The sequence below is a fragment of the Callorhinus ursinus genome, unplaced genomic scaffold (assembly GCF_003265705.2).
Source record: "Callorhinus ursinus isolate GAN/ISIS: 27379988/994484 unplaced genomic scaffold, GSC_fseal_2.0 scaffold9, whole genome shotgun sequence".
NCBI classification, from domain to species: domain Eukaryota; kingdom Metazoa; phylum Chordata; class Mammalia; order Carnivora; family Otariidae; genus Callorhinus; species Callorhinus ursinus.
The window spans coordinates 50,106,469-50,125,925 of NW_027397071.1; the positions used below are offsets into that span (position 1 = coordinate 50,106,469).

General features: G+C 49.4%; 1 protein-coding gene and 1 long non-coding RNA gene across 2 annotated transcripts; one reads left to right on the forward strand and one right to left on the reverse strand.

The window, feature by feature from the left end:
• Window positions 1-4,611: 4,611 nt before the first annotated feature.
• FOXD3 (forkhead box D3) lies at window positions 4,612-6,562 on the reverse strand. The gene has a single exon (XM_025871853.2). The coding sequence runs from the start codon at window positions 6,560-6,562 to the stop codon at window positions 5,117-5,119; it is 1,446 nt and encodes a 481-aa protein (XP_025727638.1). The 3' UTR covers window positions 4,612-5,116.
• Window positions 6,563-7,732: 1,170 nt separating this feature from the next.
• Window positions 7,733-9,520, forward strand: LOC141373375 (uncharacterized). The gene is made up of 3 exons (XR_012379281.1): window positions 7,733-7,956; window positions 8,162-8,773; window positions 9,007-9,520. It is a non-coding gene; the product is annotated as an uncharacterized lncRNA (long non-coding RNA).
• The last annotated feature ends 9,937 nt before the right edge of the window (window positions 9,521-19,457 follow it).

A 19,457-nucleotide genomic window follows, 5' to 3' on the forward strand; every position in this document is an offset into this window, starting at 1 on the left:
CCATGGTTCGCTTTTTCCTTTCCTCAAGTGAACATCCTTCCTAGGTAGAGAACACTTTTTCATCCTTTGAGTATTTCCATAGCTTACACTTGGGCTGCTGAGTTACCTTGGGGAAGTCACAGAACTTTCTGAGGCTATGTGAAAAGAGGGGAGGGTGTTCTGGAGGACTGTTTTTTGTTTTGTTTTGTTTTGTTTTCTGAAAATACCTCTGAAATTCAGCCCGGGGGCGGGGGGGCGCGGCTCAGGCAAGGGAATGAAGGTATTCCCTCTTCCTCCCCACCTTGCCACTGATGGGAAGAAGCTGTGTGCATAAACACAACGTCATCTGGAAAAGAAGGGCTTGGATATGGGTTTTATATTAAAATAGGGAAGGGGATTAATGTAATTCTTATTTTGAGAAATTCTGATGTAAGACACCCCCTCGGGAAATTAAAAAATAAGATGTCAATGCTTTCTTACCACTTTATGGCTGATTTTGCAACATTTCTTTTCAAATCTTGTTCTGTGCACCCACTGTCCTTGCTGGCCTTGCTCCTGGGGAGCAAAGAATGGCCTGTACATTCCTAAGAGGGTAAGGGGACCGGGTGGTGATGGTTAAGAGAGAAGTTGGCTCTGGTTGTAACTCTGCCAACTGTTGGGGGGAAGTAAAGGGAAGGTGGTCTTTTACATGAGTTTAGGATCTGGTTACCTTTAATTCACTCCGGAGCCCATGTCTTGCGCTAATGGGCATCTGTCAGCAAAGAGCTCCTGTTTCCCCACTTGCCTAAGATGGTGGAAGCAAAGGGGCAAACAGCAAAGTGGACCAGTCAGCCAAAAAGAAACACACTAGGCCTCTGCAGCTGGCCTGAGGGCTTCTTCTCAGGCCCAAGGCATGGCAGAAGGACTCAAAACCAGGAGACTCCACCTTTTAAAAGCCCATTCTGATTATCCTCTTTTGCTCCATCCTTCCAGGTAGCAGGGGACTGGAATAGGTTCTGCAACCCCTCTTAGAAAAACCCACTTTTCACACCTAAAATTGAGTTTTTCAAAACCAAAGCAAATACTGTTGGTGTTTGGAAGAGAGTTGTGTCTCTGTCCAGAAGCCATTAAAAATACCAAGTAAACTCCTTACATTCCCTTAGCTCCTTACAGTTTATAAAACATTTTTCACTGACACCAACTCACCTAATCCTGCAAGCCCAAACATCAGGTGGACTCCTCATTCTCATTGTAGAGGTAAAGAAATGGAGAGACTCAAAGAAACCAAGCAGCTTGTCCAAGGTCACAGTCACAAAATGCCTTATCCCTGATTGAAACCCCTTCTGCAAGGCCTCTCTCATTCCATTGCTTCCTATCATCCCCTCCCATAAAATAGGCACCCCACTCCCTCATGACTAGGCCTGGGCACCCTGAGAATCTTCTTCCAACAACCCCCGCCCCAGAGAGAACATTTACTAATTCATGCTGCAGTTTGCCACTAGTAGGGTCCAATGGACTCATGGCTTTGGAACTGGGTTTCAGACCACATTCTCTTGGGACAGTTCTTCAAGGAACCCACGTTGAAACGCACCCCCCCACCCACTAACCTTTCATGTTCCCCTCACTGCCAAGACTCTTCCTATAAACCATGTAAAATAAATAACCTCAAATATAACTCTTAATTGCAACCAAGTAGATGTTTCCTCATCACTAAACTTTATTGCTTCCCAATCTTTAAGACAAACTTCCCTCGGGACTCTGGCCCTTTCAGGAGACAGGCCGAGGAAGTAGCTTCTCCAAGATTCTACCTGGATGTCCCAGGCCCGGAGGATGAACAAGGGCGTCAGGGTGTTCAGAGACTTCGAGACAAGGAGAGGTCTCCAAGGGCTGGGGCTGGACGCTAGGAGACAAAACCCGTTAAGTTTTCCATCTGCTCGTCGCCCCCTACAGGCCACATCCGCCATCGCAGCGAGAGCCCATCATAGTCCGTGCAAGCATCTTGATCTAGTCTAGAATCGTTATTTCCCGGGACCTCCGGATTCAGCCATTCCCGGAGGAACTCCGTGCGCGGGCCCCACTCAGGGACTCAGTCCTGGGGAAGTTCTAAGGACTACAGACCTCGGAACTGGATTGACTTTCTAGAAATGAGCGCTAGAGGAGGTGGAAACCAGTTTAAATTCGTGTGTAGCTGAAAGCTAAAATTCTCCCCCATAAAAATCAACCCGCTCCCTTTTTTTATTACAAATAAATCTGCCTAAGTGGAATAAAAAGCGGTATCAGTCGTGTTGCCTTTAAATCTCAATGTAAAAGGGGATTTCAGTGTCTTTCGTCGCTGGTGCCCGCGTTCATATCGAATGTGGGTTTCAAACCACCCCCCCAACCAAATGTTTGAGTTCATTGTATATATTTGCATTTTCCCTTCTGCTCTAAACCTTCGTGGTTTAACAAGCATAAACCAAAAAGAGCTTTTCAAAGGGGTACAGCCAGGTCTATCTCCAAGACGTCTGCCAGCACTTTAAACAGCCGCTGTCCGGTTTGGGATCTGGATCTGGGAGTCTCCTATTCTCCAAGAAATAAAGGAAAGGGACCATCTCCAGGCTCTAGTTCAAGGTTGAGAAGTGACTAGAAGGAAAGTTGCCGGCGGATCCCTCCTTCTCTACTCCCTGCTGCCTAATGCATCGCTGGAAAAAGCCCTGCGGATCTCAAGCGGCGGCTTGTGGCCGAGTGTCAAGCTGCGGGCTCAGGCTCGGCCGGTATTGCTGCTATGCGTGGAAATATGAGCGAGTAATTTTATAAGTAACAAAGGATCAGGGATGGAATGAGGCCTCTGTTATCCAATGTCATTTAGAAGCCTTGGATCAGCAGCTTCTTGAGGCTAAAAGTGAATTCAAGAAGCCCTGCCTTTCCCTTTTCCCAGGGGTGTCAGCTAAAATTAGAAATAACCTCTATGTGTTTGCACAAATCATGTACCATTTGCTGTTTGTGTAAAAACCGATTAGCCAGACACAACTGTGAAACAACTTGTTACTTTTATAGCTGCAACACACAAACAAATTTAGATCCGTTTAGTTTTCCTTGTAAAAGGAGATTAGAAGGGACACGCCCGGAGACTGTGTGGTCCATAATCTCTTCTCCATGAAGGTTACTGTTGCGCCTCTCCGCCGCGGTTGATTATCAGGTTCTTGTTTATCAAGTTAAACTACCTCACCCCCGGCAGCTTGTTTTATTTTAGGACCGTGATCCAGGAGGAATGTTTACTCAGGACACAATAATGTTTACTGTTTACCAGGAAAACAGATTCGGTATTTTCGAGGACTTCTCTTTCAAAGCGACTCCCTAGCCCACGCCGACAGCAGAGAAATAAGGGTCGAATCCGAAGCCGGAAGGCATCTCCAGGACCAAGAGCCGAGGTGGACGCCACCGACATGGACTGGCCCTGTTTTGCAAGCAGGACGCGCATAGGGCCGAACAGACAGCACGGCTACCGGTTCCAGATTTAAAAAGCGATTTCGCAAAAGTACTTGTAACAGCTAAATTAATTACAAAATAATTAGAATTGATGCTTGAGGATATGTTGGTGAATGGGAAACGGCCTTCCGCGTCTAGATGTTTTATTTCTACCTTAATACTTTTAAGGTTGCAACAGCTGAAATGCATATTAAAAATAATCTACGAGGACATCTCCCCATTCCTGCCCTATGATCTCTCATTTCCCACTAACCTAGACTATGGTTTGTTTTTTAAAGTTTATAAAAAGAGGGGAATAACGGGGAGGGGTGATGTGCACCTGTTTTTAAAAGGGTGTTAAAGGCCACTATTCCTTGGCCTTCCAAAACACTGAGGGTTGAGGGGAGGAGGCATTCATAGGAATCCTTCAGAAATCAAAATTATGTTGTGGATTTATTATTGCCATAGAAAAGAAATATCTTATTTGAAAATATTATGAAAGATAAGAACTATGTCTTATTGATCAGGTTAATAGAGATAATACAGTTCCACTGCAAAAATTAAACTGCCATAACATACATTAAAAAAAATTAACTGTGTTTATTTACCACTGCCACTTAAGGAATGAAAAGAAATAATTTCAAAAATTTAAGATTTAAATGCTAAAATGGGGGATGTTTGTAATTTACATTCTTTTGAAAGGATAATTGAAATGACCAAGAACTCATATGGAAGACAAAAGTCTGGTATTAAAAAAATATTAAAAGATTGTACTGTTGTTTAGATTTAGGTTGGTTTTTTTAAATGGCAGCTTATTTTATCTATAGAAATATCTGGTCAGACTTAATGGATTGGTATGAACGAGATCATCACCCATATCCCAAATTTATGTGAAAACTAAAAGAAAATTATTAATACGATTTAAACTAGGCATATTCTCTCCTTTCTCCAATTAAATTTTTCTTCCATTCAAATTATGCATAGCTAAGTTTGAAAGTCATACTTGAAACTCCTCGAATTTCTAGTAAAGATAAAATACGAATACAATTTTAAAATACTGTCGTTTACCTCAGACATCTAAATAAAACACTAGGGTGAACACTTTAAAAATTTATTTACAAAGTTGTGTACAACACGATGGGATAACATTTAGAATACCATATATATTCATTCATATATAAACAGACTTTTATAATAGAATGACACTTTTCGCCTTTCGAAAATTTTTTATATTTAAAATCTCCCAACGTCTCTATACATTTTTTTCTCACATAAAACTGCGGAGAGTGAACCTTCAAAAAAAATGAAAGTTCAGAGCTCTAAATCTACTGAATTTATTTTTTCTTAAAAAAATAAGAACCCCAAAAGGAAAGTCAGTAATTTTTATACAAATATGTACAAAGAATTTCCCTCCCATATCCACGGTACTGAGAGCAGGAGCCGTCGGGGTACATTTTTGGAAAATTCGGTTTTCAGTTTTACCTGTACGGAAAGCTATTCCCGGCGGGCGTGCGGTGAGAGTTTGCTCCGCCAGCCTAGGTGTGCGCGAGGGGGTGGAGGCCGCCGAAGGTCGGTGTTGAGGGGTCGGGGGGGAGAGGCAGAATCTGGGATTGCGCAGGGGGGCCGGGCCCGGGGCGGGGCGCGTAAACTAGAAGTGCAGCCGCCGCCCCAGGCCGCCACCCGGCCCTCGGTCCCGGCCATCGGCGCGTCCCTATTGAGCGGGCCACTTTGCTTGCGCTGCAGCTGCGGCAGCAGCGGCGGCCGAGGCTGCGGGCTGCAGGAACTGTCCAGAGAGCGGCACGCTCAGGATGGGCGCGATGGTGGCCGTCGTCCGACTCAGCGATAGCGGCTGGTGCGTGGCCATGAGCGCCGCGGACTGCACGGTCCCGGGCGGCCGTAGAAAGGACTGCGCCGCGCTGCCGCCCCCACCGCCCCCAGTGCCCCCAGTTACCCCGGTGCCCCCAGCGCCCGCTGCCGAGCCCCCGGGCGCCGCGGGGCCCCCGCCGATGATGTTTTCGATGCTGAACGACGGCCGCGCGCTCGGCTCGGACTTGATCAGCGACGCGGTGGTTCCCGCGGCGCCCGCCGTGCCCGCGGCGGCCGCGGCGGCGCCCAGGCTGTTGAGCTGCAGCTGCAGGCCCGGGCCGAGCTGTGAGCCAAAGGCGGCCGCTTTGCGGCCCAGCTCGCCCGAGGGCAGCAGCGGCACAGCAGGCGGCAGCACGGGTGCCACGGGCGGCAACGCGTAGGGGTACTGGAGCGCCGCCGCCGCCGCGGCGGCTGCCGCGGCAGCCGGGTGAGAGTAGGCGCCGGCCGCGGCCGCGGGGTGCAGGCCGTAGGGGCGGCCGTAGGGCCCCGCGGCGCCAGCCGCCGCGGCCAGGCTGTAAGCGCCGAAGCTCTGCATCATGAGCGCCGTCTGCTCGCGCAGGTGCTCCTGCTGGTGGCGCTTGAAGCGTTTCCGGCGCCGCAGGAAGCTGCCGTTGTCGAACATGTCCTCGGACTGCGGGTCCAGGGTCCAGTAGTTGCCCTTGCCCGGGTTGCCCGGCTCGCGGGGGATCTTGACAAAGCAGTCGTTGAGCGAAAGGTTGTGGCGGATACTGTTCTGCCAGGCGGGGAACTTCTCCCGGTAGTAGGGGAAGCGGTTGCTAATGAACTCGCAGATGCCGCTCAGGGTCAGCTTCTTCTGCGGGCTCTGCAGGATAGCCATAGTGATGAGCGCGATGTACGAGTAGGGCGGCTTCACCAGGCTGTTCTTGGGCTTACTGGGAGCCAGGCCTCCCGCTGCGCCACTGCCCGAGCCCGGCCCGCCGCCGCTCCCGCCGCCCTCCTCGCCGCCAACGCCGCCCTTGCAGCCGTCAGCTTCGGAAGCGCCCGCCTCGCCCCCTGGCCCAGCGCCGGCTCCAGTCGCCTCTTTGGGCAATGCCAGGGGCTGTTGGTGCGGCGGCTGAGGCTGCCCATGGTGGGGTGCCGCCGGCGTCACCTCGTCCGCCTCGTCCAGGCGCAGGTCTGGCGGCCCCACGGGGCTATCGCAGCCCGCGTCGCTGTCCTTCTCCTCCAGCCCGTCGTCGCCCTCGCCCACCACATCGATGTCCACGTCCTCGGCCGTCAGCACCGTCTGGCCGGACATGTCGCTGGCGCTGCCGCCGCCGGAGAGGGTCATCCCTCCTCGGGGTTGGTGGCGGCGGCGGGGAAGGAGCGGTGGGCGATGGGAGTTGTCAGGGGCTGCCGCCGAGCTCGGGGGAAGGGGATTTGGGTGCTCGCGAAAGATGGGAGACTGGGAGAGGGTAGGGGGACGTAGATGGTTCGGGGCCCTCCCGGCTTGGCTCACACTCGGCAGCCCGGCATCGCGCGGCGTGGGCGCTGCCGTCCGCCCCCCGCGGCCGCGCTCCTCAAACTCCTGCTGTCCCTGGCGCTCGGTACTAGGCGCTCGATGCCGCTCCGGGCCACGGCGGCTTCTCCACGCCGCGCCCCCTTACTTCGCCCGCCTTCCTCGGCCTCTGGCCCGGGCGTGGAGAGCAAGAGCGGTGCAGACGGGCGCGGGACGCCGGGCGCGGAGCAGCTCCGGAGGGCGCGGGCAGGGGCAACGGGGGGGAGGGGGAGTGTCAGGGACGCCGAGCCCCCGTAGTCGAAAGTCCCGTTTTAAGGACTGGCCTGATAGATTACTTTCTACTTAAAGATCCAGCGGGAGGCGGGGCCACGTGACCGCGCGTGACGTCAGGGCCGCCGCGGAGCCGGCCAAACTCAAGTTGGTTCAGGGAATTGTCAACAAAGGGACGAGGGACACGCAACTCAGCGCCGCACGGTGCGCCAGCATCCCGCGGGCTCCGAGGGCGTCCTGGCCCGCCCCGGGACCCCAGCCTAGGCTGGAGCCCCGCGCGGGGGTCGAGGGAGCCTATGGGTGTGAGTGCTGGAGGGTGGGTGTGAGCGAGTGAGGGCGTGGGCCTGGGAGCGTCCGCGGGACCCGGCAGCTCTCGCTGCCCTGCCCTCCCTGCTCCCTCTCCCTTCCCCCTTCCCCCCTTTGCCAACACTCTTTTGGCTGGGACTGGGCAACGTAGAACGAGATTCCCATTCCATTTTTTTTTTTCAGAAAAAGTAGTCTCTGTTTTGTTTTTTGGGTTTAGATTCTTTTTAGCTCTCGAGTAAGGGCTGCGCACCCGGCTCCGTTTTGCTAATTAGAGTTGACCCCCTTCTGCCTCAGTGCTCTTTAGGCGGAGACACCTACTGAGGGGACAAGTATCCTTTTCCCCCTAAGCCAAACCACCCGGGTCCTGCCTTGGCTTTCCCCGCTCGATGTGGGCGTGTTATATATATATATATATTTCCCCACACACCCCGCGCGGCCACAACAGCATCAGCTGGGGTTCCCGAAGGTCAGAAAATAGTTATTGATTAATCTATTAGAATAGTTGCCGAGAGAAATAAAAACGACGTAAAATAACAGTGAACCTATAAATAAAGAGGCCGTAACTAGCTGCTGGGAGTTGTTAAACGACTTAGCATGTGAAAAAGTCGGAAATGAGGCGCTGGGGAAGGAGCCGGGAGTCAGCGGCCTGGGTAAGTCGAGTGGCGCGGAGAGGAGGCTTCCGGGCCTCTACGTTAGACGCTGCTCTCGGGCTGGGACGGCAGAACAACGCCGGGAGCTAGCGAGGTGGCTTCCCGGGCCGCGGGGCCCAGCCTCTTGGGAGCGAGGGGCGGCCTCGGGTGTGCGGGTGCTAGGGTTGCCGTCGCTGCTAACTAACGTGGATTCTTTCCTCTTAAGGCTTAGGTAAATCCTCCAAGATTTAACTTCCGCGGAAACCAGTAGCAGAGCGGGTGGAGGAGGCGAGGATGCGGCTAGTACACATTCGAGTTTCCTTGGCGAGTAAAATTACTGGTGGTAGGAAAGGCTATGGGGATTTAACTGGGATTGGGGGTGGGGGATCGCAAACCAACCACGGGTGCGTGGCATTGCCCGTGCGCTTGGACCTCGCACCTCGGAATAGTGCTCCTGACCCGGTGAGTCCGCGATGCGCCACCTCTCTCCTCCTGAAGTTTTAGGCCGCCTGAAAGCGAGATGCAAGCGCCTGCCGGGTGTGGCGGGCTCCTTGAACCCAAGCCCTGTCTGTCTGCTGAGTCTTGGGAGGAGAATGGCGGCCTCACCAGAGGAAGGAGAACAAGGGGAGACGTCCGAGAGGAAATAGTTGGTGAAATATTTACAGAAGACGCTAAGACACCGATTTAATTCTTGGTGGACAGTGGTGCTTCTGATACCCTCCAGTCTGTGTCTCTCTCACCTACGATTCCCTCAATCCTTGGCCTAGGAAAAAAAAAATCCGTAAACTTACTTCATTATAGGCAGTGAGACACACAGATTGACTTTCATCTCCATTAGGTAATTTCCTGGATATAACACTAGCCCATTGGATCTCCATTTCGCAGAAAGTTCTGGTTTGTGCCGGGGATGGGGTGGGGGTGGGGGAAGGTGGCAGTTACTCCATCCAGAGACACCCGCGAAACTCCAAAGTTTTTTTTTTTTTTTGTATCTAAACGATCCCCTGTTGTACCTGACCCTAAAATGCATCTCTGAGTTGATTTCCGCAGCTGCACCTTTTTGTGGCCCCGCAGGTCCGAACCGTTTGCGATGCCATCTAGACCTCCGCGAAACCGACCCGAGCGGCTCGAGCTGGCAGCCCACCACTGCACCCAGCTGCAGAGGTCGAGGCTGCAACTCTCCGAGCAACCCAATACTTTAAAAAGGAAGGTTGGAAGGACAAAAAAAGAACCCGAAATTTAAAATTCAGAAATTACTTTTGCACAGTTTCAGTTGTCCAGGTGCAGTGCGAGGCGCGGGCCGCCAGCCCTATCGCAGCCCAAGAGGCTGGACCCGCGTGGCCGCGTGCCGTGTGTGTGTGTGTGTGTGTGTGTGTGTGTGCGCGCGCGCGCGCGCGCGCGCGGGAGTGTAGCGGCTCCAAGGGCTGCTCTCGGTAGTCTTCTTAAAGTAGCCTCCAAATCAGCCTAATTTCGATTCTGCTGCCAGCCAGGGCTGGCTCTCAGGACTCCCTCGGCGCTGCTGGTCGCTGCCTCGCCCTCCCTCGGCCAAGACCTAGCCTGATCCGTCCATTCCCCGGTGTCTCAGTGGAATCTCCCTGGAGGAAGGGGTTGGGGGGGGGTGAACAACTCCCAGCCGCCAGTTCCATTTGTTGCGCTTTTTTCATTCGACACAATAAAAGTCAAATTAATTGATTCATACCATTAATTACGGCGCGTAGCGTGAAAAGCAACGCTTCCCCTCGGTTAGAGATCTATTGTGCTAATCTCTTGTTCAATCAGTGTTACCATCTGATGCTGGGTCTGGCCCTTACAGAAACTTTTCGACTCGATTAGCTAAATGATGAGACGTTGCAGGACCTACTGGCTGCGGCACCGCCGTCCGTCGACCGCGCCGGCCAACGGCTTAATCTCGATTTCCAGCGGAGGCAGCAGATTTTCCCGCGATCACTCTCGAGTGGGGAACCCGCCACCGTTCTCCCGCTTCCGGGCGGACAGTGCCACCAGCGCAACCTCCCGGGGCCCGGAAGGAGGCAAAGTGGCGGCCCAGGTGGGAGGCCGGAAGGTTCCCGCAGTTCCCGCTGCGGGACGCCGCCCAGGCGGAAGGGCGGGAGCCCGTAGCGGTGCAGGAACCTGCCCTACGCTGACTAGATTTTGGGCTAAGTAAATCTTGTTTGCCCCGTAATTGCAGTTTGCAGCTAAGAGCCCACAAATCGTCAGATACTGCCAAGCTTCAGGACAGAGCGAGACTGAAGAGGCGAGACAGCTACAGAGAGAAAGTGACACATTAGTGGGGGAAAGAAAAATGTGATAGAGGGAATGGAAATATTGGGGGATGGAGATATGTGGATAAATATATTCTGGGTCGCAGAGGGTTACTGGGGGAGATGGAAAGAAAGAGGAGTACACACAAGATTATTACGAGTGAGAGTAACTACTTGGGTCACAACAAGCAAACTTCCCTGGAGGGATTTAAAGAAGATGGCACCCAGCTGTCTCACCTGTTCAAAGGTTTGAAACGTTTCAGCCAAAGGAGAAGGAAATAAGTCTCCCTCTGTTTCTCCTGGGGCCGGCGGAGTCCGTGGTACCCAGGTGGGGCAGCCACCCGGGCGGGAGCCGCCGTCGAGGGCGGGGTGGTGGTGGGGGGGGACCGGAGTTTCTAGCAACAGGAAACAAGAAAAGTGGAGTCCGGATCGATAAGAAGGAAATTGAGACGTCTTGGGGTAGAGGCGATTTAATGTGTTCTGGGGGGTGAGATGGGGGTGGGGGAGAAGTGGATGGAACAATTTATGACGGAGAAGAGGAAGTTAATTACAACTCAATTTGGGTTCTTAGGTGGTCAGCACGGGGGGAGGGGGCACGGTCAGAGTGTGTGGGAGGCAGGAATGGCCCACCTACCCCTCGCCAGGCCCAAGCGAACCTAAGTGCCTTCTTCCTCCTCCTTTAAGTCAGAGTATATGCCAATGGCTTGGATAAATCGTTGGCCCGAAGTGAGACAAAATCCTCATGCCCGTGCGCGGGTGCACTTTTCTTATAATCCGGGGAGATGGGGCCAGGTTCTGCACAGTGAGGGGAGCATCCCCCACCGAGAGCAGCCTCCCAGTATTGCAGAGGGAACGAAACGTAGGTAGAGCGCATTTGGAAAATACCCCTCCTTTCTCTCCCCTCCCGCCCCCACCCCCAAGAACCAAAGTCGGCTCCTTCTCGACGATCTTAATAGATTTATTAAACTATTATCAGCCTTTACCTGAATGGCCACCACCGAGGAAGGTGGGACTGGCCGAGATGATACCCAGGTCCTCAACCCACCCAGATTATTTCTATTTCCAAGTGGGTGGGATTTTAAACGCACTTCCCACCAACCTTGTATATGTCTCCAGATCTCCTCGCGGTGAAAAAAAAAAGCGCTAATTTAACGTTCTTGTTTGGATTTTCATCTTAAAAACTTCATTTACTTTCAAGGTGTCCGCCACTCAGGACCCACGCCAACAAGTCTTTATAAATGGCGAAAAAACGAAGGGAAAGGAGGAGAAGGAGAGAGAGAGAGGATGGTTTCGAATTTATTTATATTGGAAATGTATAAACATCCATTCTGTAAAAGGCAACACGTTTAATTAACGATGAGAGAGCAGTTAGGGGCAGAAAGCTAGTAAAATTGTGTGATAAATTTATGGCATTGTTAGCGTGCTTTTAATTATGGCTATTATGTTAATTATTTCACATTAGCATGGAGTTATCAGCAGCATGTCAGATTTAATCAAAACGAGCCTTTCTCTCGAAAATTGTTCTTTTCATCCACGAGGAGAAAGGTCCTGGGCAGGATCGGGGCTTAAAAATGACTTGGCATTGAAAGCTCTAGTCTTTCCGACACGGTTTGGAGCGATGCGGCCAGGCCCGGCTGACGGCTGGGTCCCTCCAGGCTACCGGCAGCTTGCGGAGGAGCCGAGGGCTGGGTTTTTAGGAATTCACCATTTTCACCCCCTTTGGAGCCGACACTTCATCATATGGGATCATTCTGTCAAACAATATGCTGCTGCTCATTTTTATCTGTCCCACTTTACAAAACCCCCATTCAGCCCTCCGAGGAGCAACAAAAGCTTCGGAGCGGCGCTGCGGCCGCTGGAGGCCACTGCCCGCCCAGCGCGCCAGACTGAAAGGCAACAGGGGCCGAGGAAAGCAGGCGGCGGGCGCGCGCGCCCCTCGCCGCCCTAGGGAACGCGGCCTGCCGGGGCCCGCGCGCCCAGGTGACCAGCCCTCGGGTGTGGTCCGGGCGGGACACGCCTCTCCCAGGCCCGCGCCCGCCCGCGGCCTTCCCGCGGGCGCAGGGCGGTAGCACCTTTCTCTCCCCGCGAGCGACTTGCCCACCCAGGCCACATCGATTTCTTAATCACGGCCGATCGATTTATTGGGAGCAAATAAATAGCCCGCTTTGGAAACGTTTCAATTGTTGCCTTGATGGTTGGGGCGCTGACGCGGGCGGGCGCGCAGGGCCGAGGGAACGCGCGCCGGAAGGGGCTTGTGGGAAAGTGCGGAGCGCAAAGGCCGAGCGCCGCTAGCCGCGGGAGTCTTGTGTATGCGCGCGCGGGGCCGCCCACCACAGGTGCCCCTGACCCTCCATCTCGGGCGACGCCTCGGCCACCTCCTCTCGCAGTCAGCTCCCTCTGGCGGCGGGGCGGGCATGAGCTCAGCGCCAGCCTTTCCACCTTGTCACGTCCAGGCAAGTTCGCCCGGGGTCTGATTCCTTAGTAAAGTTTTCCCTCAGGCCACCAAGCGGCCCCGAGTCCAGTCCCTGGGACGCTCTCAGGTAGAGGCGTCTCGGGCCCAGCGCAGCTCGTGCCCACATCGCTGGCCTTCCGGCGCAGGACCCGTCCCTGGTTCAGGGTTGGTCTTCCGGCGCAGTGCCTCCCGTCCCTGGTTCAGGAGCGGCCTTCAGGCGCAGGACCACTCGGGCCCCCGCCCTTCCCGGCACAGGGCTGTGGACGCGCCAGCTGTTGCCTTATTTTTAGCGCCATTCCATTCGCGCGGTTATATTTAACTCGATCCACTCCTCCGAGGAGGTCGCTCGGACCTCGAATTCTCTACATCGCAGCCTGGGCCCGCCCGCCTTGCCTCAGGGGCGGGCCCTCAGGGGCAGATTGGAAAACCCCTGCCTAAGAATCTTTGACATCTCTGGAGTTTGGCTAAGAGAGGAGAGGTTGAGAGGGCTGGTTCTAGGAGCAGTCGCTACCGCGCTGGCCTGCACACCAGGAGAGGGGCAGTCTTGTGTGGGGAGGGGAGTATGGCGAACTAGCCAGTCCCTAGGGGAGGATTCTCTGCAGGGAGTATCGGGTCCACTTCCTTCTTATGCACGGCCCAGAGTATCTTGGTGACCTGGAAGACCTCTTACAACTCTGCCCTTCAAAAAGTTTATGATTTTTTTGTATTCATGCAGAAATCCCCTCTCCTCCCTACTCCCAAACACAGACTCAATAGGGTACCTAAATTTGAGTAGTATGTTGGCTCAGTTCCAGCCCTGTCTTTCCTTGACAAAATCTCAAGAACACCAGGACATTGAATCAGTTACTTCCTGGGGAAAGGACCCACTTAGATAACACACAGAAACACCATTCTAATACATACTTTACTCACTCATGCCAAACTGAATTTACAAACAATGCTAAAGCCACATACCAAAGGTACACATTCAGATGTGACATGACTTGGGATATGGAAACATACTGTTAAAATTTAAATTCTCCTTCTAACACTTTTAAAGAAAGAACTTTCTTAACCTTTGGTCCAAAGTGGGTATTTCTGGTAGCCTCTTTCTGTAGGTCTCCCTACAATGTGTAGAAGGATGGAAGTCATACAGGTGAATTCAGGGCGAGAGGATTCACAGTTGACCCTTGAGCAACACGGTTTGAATTGTACAGGTCCTCTAATAGGCAGGGGTTTTTTCCATAGAGTACAGTACTATAAATGTATTTTCTCTTCCTTATGATTTTTTAAAAGGTTTATTTATTTGAGAGAGCGAGCGAGAGACCATGAGCAGGGCGGGTGGGGCAGAGGGAGTGGGAAAAGCAGACTCCCCGCTGAGCAGCCAACAAGGGGATCCCAGGATCCTGGGATCCCTACTGGAGCCTGAGTTGAAGACCGACACCTAACCGGCTGAGTCACCCAGGCACCCCTTCCTTATGATTTTCTTAATAACATTTTCCTTTTTCTAGCTTACTTTACTGTAAGAATATAGTATATAATACATATACAAAATGTGTTAATTGACTGTTTACGTTATTGGTAAGGCTTCTTGTCAACAGTAGACTATTAGTAGTTAAGTTTTGGGTATGTCAGAAGTTATTCCCAAATTTTCAACTGCTTAGGGGTGGGTGCTCCTAATCCCAGCATTGTTCAAGGGTTAACTGTATTTAACCGTATAAATGAATGTACATATATTCATTTACTCATTTGATAATACTATATTGAACAGTTCTAGACTCTGGAAAGTGCTAGGGAGGAAAATAATTAAATTCAAGTTTCCAGGGTGATTTAAGTACTGTGATAGAGGTAGACAGAGCACTTAAGAGGTCCCAGTGGGTGGGAAATGAGAAAATATGAAGTTTTCCAATACAGAAGATATTACTGACCAGCTAGTTCTAATGTCAGGGGCATTGGGGACAATTAGGAAAGAGTAAATTAGAACCTGGGACACTTTGGGAAAACAAAGTACTAAGATGCCTAACGGTACTTCTAGATAGTGGGTACTTGATACTGTATTTGGATAAAGGGTACTTGGTCTCAAGGGAAATGGGGAATAGAGTGTGACAAGGAAACAGGAAGAGGGAAGAAGGTATAGAATAAAAATAGAACTTTGCTTAGAAATTTGGTCTATGGGACGCCTCGGTGGCTCAGTTGGTTAAGCGTCTGCCTCCCGCTCAGGTCATGATCCCAGGTACCTGGGATGAGTCCCTCATGGGGCTTCTTGCTCAGCGGGGAGCCTGCTTCTCCCTCTGCCTGCCATTCCCCCTGCTTGTTCTCTCTCACTCTCTCTCTGACAAATAAACACATAAAATCTTTAAAAAAAAAAAAAAAAAAGAAGAAATTTGGTCTACATCCAATAGGACCCATTTTAGATTACAAAGAAGTGCTTTGACTAACACGTGGGAGAAATTTACAAGGGAACGTAGATAAAAGAAGATCCAACAGAAGAGCCTGATGGGGAGAGACTATTGAAAAAACTGGCTGATAGGCCCATCTACTTTTCTAACCTTATCATATTAATTCATCAAGGGCGAGGCACTGGAACTACAGGGGTAAATGAGGCAGGCTCCACTTTTACAATGTTAAGTCCACAAGTTCAGGAATTTTCTTTTTTTCTTTTTTTTTTTTTTAAGATTTTATTTTTTTTTTGAGAGAGAGAGAGAATGAGAGACAGAGAGCACGAGAGGGAAGAGGGTCAGAGGGAGAAGCAGACTCCCTGCTGAGCAGGGAGCCCGATGTGGGACTCGATCCCGGGACTTCGGGATCATGACCCGAGCCGAAGGCAGTCACTCAACCAACTGAGCCACCCAGGCGCCCAAGTTCAGGAATTTTCATCTGTTGCGTTCACTATTGTATCCCTGGCCTCCAGCTGAACAAATAGGTGGAGAGTGGGGTGAAGGTTGGGGGTGGTGGTGAAGGTGGGGAGGGGGAAGTCATGCTCAATATAGATTGGCTAAATGAAGGAATCCGTAAGGCACAGCCCTACTCTGATGGGTGACTTATTCAAGAAAATCCACAGTTAAAATATAGTGTGATGAATTATAAATACTTGTAGAATGTTACAGGAGTGCAGAGTAGACATACCTAACTCTGCCTGGACAAAACGAGTGTGTAGGAAGGTTTCCCAAAGGAAATAATGCTTGAGCTGTCTTGAATAATGGTAATTGCTGTGAGGTGGCTAAAAAGAGGAACGGAGTTCTAGGCAGATAACACAGCATGAGCAAAGACACAAAGGGGACGTAAGGAACAGCGTATAGTTTAATATGACTGAAGTAGGAGGGGGGAGAGTGACTGGAGTTGATACTAGAGAGCTAGACAGGAGTGAAATCATGAAGATTCCTGAATATTGTGTGAAAGAGCCTAAAGGTGATAAGGAGTCACTGATGGGTTTCAACTTTACGATTGGCATGATGAGAGTAAAATGTTGGAACAAGCTTTTAGGGGCATGTGAAGGATATACTAGAGGGAGTAAGACTGGAGGTAGTAAACAGGCTATTTCAGTTATTTCAAAAGTGATGAAGATGTGGCTCAAATAATTGGCAGTGGGACTGGAGAGAGGGGATGAACTGGAGAAGGAGTTAGGAGGTAAAATTGGTAGGACTAAGTGTCTGATTAATAAAGAAGAAGGAGTTCATGGAAACTCCTAAATAGGAAATTTGGGTATCTGGAGGAAATTTTGGGAGAATATAGATGGAGGAACATTCTCTAATCTCTTGCTCCTCAGTCATCCACATGACTACCTGTTGTCTCCTTAAATATCAGAGCATGACAGTCACTTTCTGATCAAAAATCTCATTGTTTATAGAAGAAAATCTAACTCTTTAGGAAAGTATTTTAGGTGTGCCATGATCTGTCTCCAACTCACTTTCCAGTTCCATTTGTACTCCATGCTCCAGCTCCATGAGACTGTATACTATTCTCAGGACACACCATGAACTCCATTATATACCAGTTGTGTGACTTTGAGCAAATTCCTTAGACTTTTATACCTTATTTCCTCATCTGTCAAATGAGGATAATAATACCTTCTTTGTGGTTGTAAGGATTAAATATACCCAAAACACTTAGAACAGGTTTAACACATACTTAAAAAAATTTTTTTAATGAGTCATGTCTTTGAAACGCCTTTTCCTGTTTTCTGATTGAAAGACATAGTCCCAGCCTTCTAGGAATTTTCAGTTTAGTTGTAAGAATAAGAGAGGCAGACATTGTAAGCCCTTGAAGGTAGAGATTGAGAGGCTTAGACTATTATAATCTTTATCCTGAAAGTGACTATTGTAGAATTTTGAGCATCCTGGGAAGTGATATGACTGGACATGTGTTTTAGCAATATCACTTTGTCATCAGTGTGGAAAATGACTGAAAGGAGAAGATGAGTTTAGTTTTGCATATACTGAGTTAGAGGTGCTGGTGGAATTTCTGAGTGGAAATAATTAGTAGGAGAGCAGTGCTGTCTAACGGATATATAGTGTGAGCTATAAATGTGAGCCATGCATGTACTTTTAAATGTTTAATAACTACATTTAAAAAAGTAAGCAGAAACAGATACATTGATTTTAATGATACATTTTATTTAGCCTAATATTCCTAAAAATTTTGTCATTTCAACATGTATATGAAAATTTTTGAGATATTTTCCATTCATTTTTTTCTAAGTCTTTGAAATATGGTATGTATTTTATCTTTGTGGACATCTCAGTTTCAGCTAGCCACATTTCAAGTTCTCCATAGCCACATGTGGCTAATGTTTATGGTATTGGACACCTCAGGTCTAGAGCCTAAAAGAGAAGTCAAGACTACAAATAAAGATTTGGGAGTCATCAGCATTCAAGTGTGATAGTTCAAGCAATGAGAGTGTGTAAGCTTAGCAAAGCAAATGGGAATGTGTGGGATAAGAAAAAGGCGAAGGGAATATCAGAGATGGGAGAAGGAAGAAGAACCCATAAATGGAGGGTGAAATAACAGAGCATAAATTGGGAGGAAGTGCCATCTTAGAAAGCAAGCAAGAGGGATTTTTGAGAAGGTAAGTGTAGTCAACAAGGTCAAGTGTTTCTGAGGTGTATTTTTATTATGGGTAACTTTTTTTAAAAAGATTTTATTTATTTATTTATTTGAGAGAGAGAGAGAGCATGAGGGGGAGAGGCAGAGGGAGAGAGAATCTCAAGCAGACTCCGCACTGAGCATGGAGCCTGATGTGGAGCTCGATCTTATGACCCTGAGGACCATGGCCTGAGCTGAAACCAAGAGCCAGACACTCAAACAACTGAGCCACCCAGGCACCCCTGTGGGGTAATTGTTAAATAGATATTATTATAAGGGTTTGGCCATCTCTGATAGGAATTATTTCAATATAAGTAGATTGGTTTTTCAAATTCTTTCAAGACAGTTATCAAGAGTAGACACCATTTCTTCATTTTTGTGCATAGTAGCAAAATGCTATTATTTGATTTCACTAAGGCATGCATATTGCCTCTTTCTATGAACTTGTGCCACAGTCACAGTGACCAAAATGTCCATTGCTGCTTGACTGGAATGGTTCCAGTTTAAGCCTACTTTTCAAATATATCTAGGGCCCCTTTTGTTTCAGAAGTGTCCCAGTTTGGATAATAAATTATTTGGTCACTCTGTACAGAGTAGACATAATTTTCAACACCTGGAGCATAGTCAAGCTGCCCATCAGGTTTTCTACTGATGGATAAAAAAAGTGCTGCAAACAAACATAGGTGCCACTTAATATAGTTTTGCCTCCCAGTTGGTTCAGGGCTCCTCTTATGCTCTCCTGAAGTGTTCTGAAGGGAAACTGAAGCAGCATAACCTGCCAAGTAAGACTGTGACTGAATCTTCTTTGTGAATATGTCTATACATTCTCATCCCATCCACATTCCCAGGATAATGAAAGTGATTTATTAAGCACTTGCTATGTGCTACACACTCTCATATGCAATTTACATGTTTTTAATCCTTACAACAGTCTTATGAGGGAGGGTCTATAATTATTCCTATTTTATAAACGAGGAAGGTTACTCAACCAGAATTTGAACCAATGCAGTGTGGCTTCAGAGCTCATGCTCTTAACCACTACATTGTACTATTCTATAATATCATCTTTCTTTTCACCTGCTCCTTCCATTCCTTCCTCATCTCCAATAACTTTCTCACTGGCACTCACAACTGAATTAAACTTTCAACGGGACATATTGATATATACTTTTTAAAAAGATTTTATTTATGTATTTACTTATTTATTTTAGAGAGAGGGTGCACAAGTGGAGAGGGTGGGGGAGGAGCAGAGGGAGAGAGACAAGCAGACTCTGCACTGAGCGTGGAGCCTGGCACAGGGCTCGATGCCACAATCCTGAGATCCTGACCCTAGCTGAAATCAAGAGTCAGAAGCTCAACCAACTGAACCACCCAGGTGCCCCAATACTTCTATACTTTTAATATTAATTATTTGAATAATGGAAGATGAAAGAGAACAGAGTTGTTGTTTTTTTTTAAGATTTTTTATTTATTTACTTGACAGAGAGAGACACAGCGAGAGAAGGAACACAAGCAGGGGAAGCAAGAGAGGGAGAAGCAGGCTTCCCGCTGAGCAGGGAGCCCAATGCGGGGCTCAATCCCAGGACCCTGTGATCATGACCTGAGCCAAAGGCAGACGATTAACGACTGAGCCACCCAGGTGCCCCCAGACAGAGATTTTTAATGTCTAATCATTACTTTGATATTTTGCTCTTTTGTGGAAAGAGAAGATTTTTGTCAACCATTTGTGTTAGTTTCTTTTAAAACGGTCC

Bases quoted from the DNA above. Each gene is read 5' to 3' on its own strand.
- FOXD3 (XM_025871853.2), bottom strand. From the start codon at position 6,562: ATGACCCTCTCCGGCGGCGGCAGCGCCAGCGACATGTCCGGCCAGACG.